At 41.7% G+C, this 6,549-nt stretch overlaps 2 protein-coding genes across 2 annotated transcripts; both read left to right on the forward strand.

The window, feature by feature from the left end:
* Positions 1-718: 718 nt before the first annotated feature.
* TM35_000192170 (surface protease GP63) lies at positions 719-2,518 on the forward strand (the record flags this gene model as incomplete). Its single annotated transcript, XM_029026715.1, has 1 exon — positions 719-2,518. One exon carries the CDS (start codon positions 719-721, stop codon positions 2,516-2,518), a length of 1,800 nt encoding a protein of 599 aa, XP_028882039.1.
* Positions 2,519-3,179: 661 nt separating this feature from the next.
* TM35_000192180 (uncharacterized protein) lies at positions 3,180-6,506 on the forward strand (the record flags this gene model as incomplete). The annotated part of the gene is made up of 1 exon (XM_029026716.1): positions 3,180-6,506. One exon carries the CDS (start codon positions 3,180-3,182, stop codon positions 6,504-6,506), a length of 3,327 nt encoding a protein of 1,108 aa, XP_028882040.1.
* Positions 6,507-6,549: the final 43 nt, after the last annotated feature.

Here is a 6,549-nt window from a genome sequence, read left to right on the forward strand (position 1 = left end):
ACATGACCGACGAAGAGGCAGAGCGTGATGTAGCTGATGGTTTTATTGCAGCTGTTACTGCACCCTTTCGGTTTTTGGTTAATCTTTTTTCTAAAGTCACGAAGCTAGAGCCGCATTAATGTTACAGTTTCCGCTTCATGGCAACACACATAGGATAGACATTTGTTAACTATTTTAATTCTTTTATCTTTTCTTGCTATTGAACGATATTATCCTATGCACGTGCTTTTACGTGAAACAGAAAAACATAAGGATACGGAGAGAAAACAGTGCTCACCCATCCTCTGGATGTTGGGCACCGTATTTGACTCTGTGTTATCCAGAAAATAAAACCTACATATATACTTTGTTTGCGCCAGTTCCCGATGGTCTCACTGTCACTACTGCACTTGATATAATATATCAGTGGGAGAGAAAGAGAAAGAATGAAGGGTTGCAGTGACACGCGGGACAAGGCGCCAAAATAAAGGGAATGGAAATGTTTTTTTTTGCTTTTGGGGATGTGAAATGGAATGTGTGTGACTGTGTAGAGTGAGAGAGCGGTAAAGAGGGTCTGTGTTCTGTGACTGCTGTTGCGAGAGTGTGTTCTCTTTTCCATCTGTTCTTGTTTTTTTATTCTTTTTTTTTTTTTTACCTTCTCTGCTTTCCACAAAGAATTCTGCTGCTTGCTTCGCTACTACCCAGCAAAACAACACAAGGCATCTCTGTGCACGCCAGAATGCGCCAGCTGCTGTACGTTACGGTACTGCTGTTGGTGCTGCTGCCTCTCTACTGCACCAACGGGCTCGCTGCCACTGGGGGACGCTCGTGTGGCTTCGACGCAGTGAGGAGGAGACGTGGAAATACTCCCGTGGCTGTGGTGCGTGAATTGCCAGTAAAGGGTCAGGGTCCATGGCAAGCATACACCGCGGCCACATATAGCCCTTGGGCTCCGATCCGCATCTTTGTCTCGACCATTGATCTGGAAGACGATAGTCGATATTGCCCGGCGGCTGGGAGGTATCGTCCAATTTACGTTGATAAACGCTACGTACACTGCCAACCCAAAGACGTCCTCAGGGACGAGCAGAGGAACGCCTTGATTAACCATATTATTCCGGGAGCCATGAAGCTCCACCAGGAGCGCCTTCTCGTGAAGCCGTTAAAAGGGACCTTTAAGGTTCCAGTATTTGGTGAACATGACACCTGTTCCCAATTCTCTGTCCCACCAGAGCACTACAACCCAGGTTTCTCCGGATACGACACGGTGATGTACGCAGCCGCCGGTCCGCAACACATGGAAGGTACTGTGGCGTGGGCCATCAAGTGCGCAACTCTGCCCAATGGTCGTCCGGTGACAGGTATTCTTTACTTCACTCCACAATACATCACCAATACCTCGCAAATGGTACGTGCTGCCGCTCACGAAATGGCGCACGTCCTTGGTTTCCACGGTGAAGTTTTTATTAAGCAGAGTGATATGTACGCCAGAAGGCTCCGAGGTTTAGAAAAAGTCCCATTTCTAAAGTGTCCTAAACTTGTGGAAAAGGCCAAGAAGCACTACAACTGCAGCAGTTTGGATGGTGTTGAGATGGAAAATGACGGCGATGATTTTACGGCGCTGTCACACTGGGATGTACGCAGCGCAAAGGATGAGCTGATGGCTGCCTTTTCAGGTATTGGTTACTACACGGCACTGACCATGGCAGCATTCGAATGTACAAGGTACTATAAAGCAAATTGGGGTATGGAAGAAACAATGAGTTGGGGCAAGGACGCTGGTTGCAGTCTCCATACGGATAAGTGCATTAAAGAAAACGTGACCGAATTCCCCGATCTCTTTTGTACTGCTCTTTCTGAAACGCCTGTGTGCACCTCTGACAGACGTGCGCTGGGAATCTGCACCCTGGGGGTTTATAACGCTGACCTTCCAGAAGAGTACCGGTATTTCACAAATCCCCGTGTTGGAGGTGTTTATGAGTATATGACGGATTATTGTCCGTTTATTTCACCGATTCCGTATGGTGACTGTAAAGCTAGCATTTCATATGGTTACCTCGGGAGTCGCATTGGTCCGTCGTCCTGGTGTCTGAAGGGAGAATCACTGATGCTGAATGGGACGATTGTTGGGGATGTGTGTGCGGAGGTACAGTGTGATAACAAGAGTGTCCAAGTGCGGTACTATGGCGATGACAAGTGGTACCCGTGTCCAGAGGGTAAGGTGCTTAAACCGAATAATACCTTCACAAGCGGCAGCATTGTGTGTCCAAAGTACAGGGAAGTGTGTACTATTGCCGCAGACGGAAGCAGCCGCATTGTCAAGAAGATTATCCCAGAAGCAAGACATTCCAGTGATACAGAGAGCAGTATGGGTCCTACAGTGACTCTGGAGTCAGTGGACTATAGAACTGAGGGGGAAATGTCTGACAAAAAAGAAGTAGCTGGGTTTTTTGAGAGATTTCTTGCGGCCCTCAGTGCCTTTTTTTTGTTTCTACTTGCTCTCTTCTCGAATATTTTAAAACCTTGTTTACATTTATAGTAGAATGTTCTGTCGTTTAAATTTTGCATTAATGTTACAGTTTCCGCTTCATGGCACTATACATAAGATGTGCATTTGCTAACTATTTTAATTCTTTTGTATTTTCTTACTGTTGAACGATATTATCCTATGCACGTGCTTTTACGTGAAACAGAAAAACATAAGGATACGGAGAGAAAACAGTGCTCACCCATCCTCTGGATGTTGGGCACCGTATTTGACTCTGTGTTATCCAGAAAATAAAACCTACATATATACTTTGTTTGCGCCAGTTCCCGATGGTCTCACTGTCACTACTGCACTTGATATAATATATCAGTGGGAGAGAAAGAGAAAGAATGAAGGGTTGCAGTGACACGCGGGGCAAGGCGCCATAATAAAGGGAGTGGAAATGTTTTTTTTTGCTTTTGGGGGTGTGAAATGGAATGTGTGTGACTGTGTAGAGTGAGAGAGTGGTAAAGAGGGTCTGTGTTCTGTGACTGATGTTGCGAGAGTGTGTTCTCTTTTTCATCTGTTCTTGTTTTTTTATTCTTTTTTTCCTTGGTGGTATGATGCTTAATAGATACCTGTACCCCTATCGAAGTTTAGGTGTAGTTAGTGTTTGTTTGTAATATATTGTATGAATTAGGTGCAGAAGAGTAAAAATAAAAATAAAAAAAACATGTATGAGACACTTGTGAGTTTCCTTATATTGTTAGCATTCATCATACTCCTTTACCTGCTTATTCGTAATGTCATCTCTCTGGTGGAACTTGCACGTATTCGCCGTAGTATTAAGAAACGACAGCCACCCATTGTTGTTCCTTTTTTAGTGTTTACCACTCGTCCACTGCGGGAAATTCTCAAAACACACATGGCGTCGCAAGTTGTTGCCTTGCAAGGAGCACCGTTGGTGTATGGACTAACAATGCCATTACAGTTGCAAATGCAAACAGCCCCTTTTTCTGGTGTTCACGTGCAATTGTGTAAAACGGCTGAACACACTGCTTCTGTTAATGTTAATGCTAATGCTAATGGTGATTCTCCTGTACGAGGTAGTAGTGAGGAACGGCAGATGGTGGAGGAACCAAATGTGGAGAATGAAAAGTCTGTAAAGCGAAGGAATCGTGATGGGGCGAGTGAAGTGGCGATTTCTATATTTACAACACCGCAAAAGCGAAAAGATACATTTGAAAATTGTACACATCGACATGAACAGCCATCATTGGAATTTATGGGTATAGGTATGGGTAACAGAAATAGCCGTAGCGGCGGTAGCAGTATAAACAATCCGAATATAATTAGTAGTGATCCACTAGGAATTTTAATGTCCCGTCCTCAACTCGTCATTAATTTTTGTCTGGAAAGTACAGTACGATTTAATAATTTGTGGTTACATCGTGTGGATGTTAATTCCCCACTCGTGGATGCAACAGAGAAACTTTCTCTTTCTCCCTCCACACGTGGTAATGGTGAAACGACAAATATGATGCTTCCAGACAGTATGGCGAAGTTAAATGGATCTAATGCTGTTTCTATGTTTAGTGTTGATCGTAGAGAAAGTATTCTTTCTAATAGTGATAACTCCTCTCCCTTACAGCTCCGATGTGTCTGTTTTATTGGGGCGAATGATGTGGAAATTATGAGGGCTGTTACGGTAAACACAACCAAAACATTTGGGTCTAGTCAACTCACATATCACTGTTATTACAGTGATGTAGATGAGGCAAACTGTGCACGGGAACGTATGAAATTGATGGATTGGCATAATCGACAAAAATTAGGAGCACGTTTTCGTAGAAATGATGATGATTCCATGTCATTAAGTAGATATTATTCACTAGAGGATGTTGTACTGCAGATGAATGATCAGATGCTTCCACACCCATACTATTACCAACACCAGCATAACTACTATCATAATATGTATGGTAGTAGAAGTAATAGTAATCATTATCATCACCAGTATAATCACCAGTATAATCAATTCCAAGGGAATTTATCTAAATCAGGTATAGATCTGGGGTTTTCATCTAGAGAATCATTTGATTCCCAAACTACCGTGATTGGCCGTACACGATCATGGCATCGAAGTTCACAATCCAATGCCGTAACGGAAACTTTTCTGGAAGCGTCTATGAACTATATTGGAGTAGGAGATGGTAGTACACAAGATGTCCATCAAACTCTTGAAGAGGGAGAAATAAAAGAAAAACATGAAAAACGTATAAATAAGAAAAAAGAACACATAAAAGTATCATCTTCTCATGAAGAGCAAAGTATGCAAAGAGAAAGTATGGAGTCAAGTGATGATAGAGAGTTTGTTACTGCAGTCTCTACGGCGGCGGTAAGCATTACATCTTCCTCTGAATCAACCTGGATGGATTCCTCCTCTTCAAGTGATGATAGTCAACGTACAGTGGCTGATGGATGTAATAATAAAAGAAAAAGAATAATACATAAAAAGAAAAGAAACATTGGTTTGGGAAATAAAATACATACAGATAATGAAGAAGAAGATCATGATGATGATGAAGAAGAAGAAGAAACCGCAACGACGGTAACGGCTTGTTTTTCTCCTAATGCTATTCCTTCTACGTGTCCAGCTATGAATTGGAAACATGATACGACGGAGGATTTATTCTGTTTACCACCAGCATACATGAGAACACGACACAATTCAAATAATAGTAACAATAGTAATAATAGTATAACTACAATGTATAAAGGAGAAATCTCTATTTTGCCGATTATGGTTCGTTCCGATGTTTCCTCACCGGTTGCCTTAAGAGTAGATACAGTAGATCTTACCATCGCCGCTATTACGAAGTTCTATATAAATCATTCTACAACTTCTTTGACTGGAGTACATGTAGGTACAGGAGTCACACTGGATAGAGAAGACATTAACTCGCAACGGAGTCTAAAGAGAAAATGTAAAGAACATCATTATCAAACAAATCAACAACAACAACAACAAGGAGAAGGAGAAGGACAAAAAGAAGAACAAGAACAACAAAAATATCAACAAAGTCGTAAAGGACAGAAAAATACAACAAACATGATGAATGGAACACGTATGGAATTAATTGAACAACGTCAACATCCCATCACACTTGCCTTTATGCTCACACCACAATCAACACAAGGACGACGTGAGCGGCGATCACTGGTGAGTCTGCAGAAATCTCATCCAGTGGAATGTATTGTATGTGTATACTCCTCACTTGTGCCGACAGAAGAAACACGTGGAAAGGGATCCACACCCGCAAACACAAAAACAACATCATCAACAACAACAACAACAACAACAACAGCAGCAACAACAACAAAAAGAAGAAGAAATGGAGGAAGAAGTACTTATCATACGCACTCACCATGGCGAGAAATTGATGAAACTATTCCATCGCGTGAGTGTGAGGAATCTCGAAAGTTGTTCTCAGGAGATGATGAGATGATGGAGACTTCCACCTCCTTTGGATTAGATAAGGTAGCGGCTCTATTGGATGCTATGCATAGTGATAGAGGTGTGGATATGCCTATGGAATTACAATATATACGAGTTGGAAGTGATCTCTATGCGGTACGTCCAATTTCTGACCAAACGTTTGTACAATATAAAGAGGAACGTGTTATTATTGGTTCCCAAAATAATAATAATAATAATAATAATAATAATAATAATAATAACGACAGCAGTATAGGGAGCAATAATAATAGTAAAACCAATATGAACAACGGTATGGAGACAAGCCGTGGGAGACAACGTTCATCCACCTATCGTATTGGAGCGGCATCTTATTCATTAACTTCACCATCACAGAATGGTCTTGAGCAACAGGTGGTTCGAATGTGTTGGTTTTGTCTACGTACAGAAGCAAATATTATTTTCCTTCCATGTGCACATTTTGCGGTGTGTTTTAATTGTAGTGAGGAAATGCGTGAGTGTTGTATTTGTCACACTCCTATTCGGGCCACTATAGTGCTACGTAAACCGGTAGAATATTAAAAATGAGAGAAAATAGTTTTTTTTTTTTTTTTTTTTTTTTTTT

Source organism: Trypanosoma theileri (assembly GCF_002087225.1).
Source record: "Trypanosoma theileri isolate Edinburgh chromosome Unknown TM35_Tth_19_V1, whole genome shotgun sequence".
Classification (NCBI taxonomy): domain Eukaryota; phylum Euglenozoa; class Kinetoplastea; order Trypanosomatida; family Trypanosomatidae; genus Trypanosoma; species Trypanosoma theileri.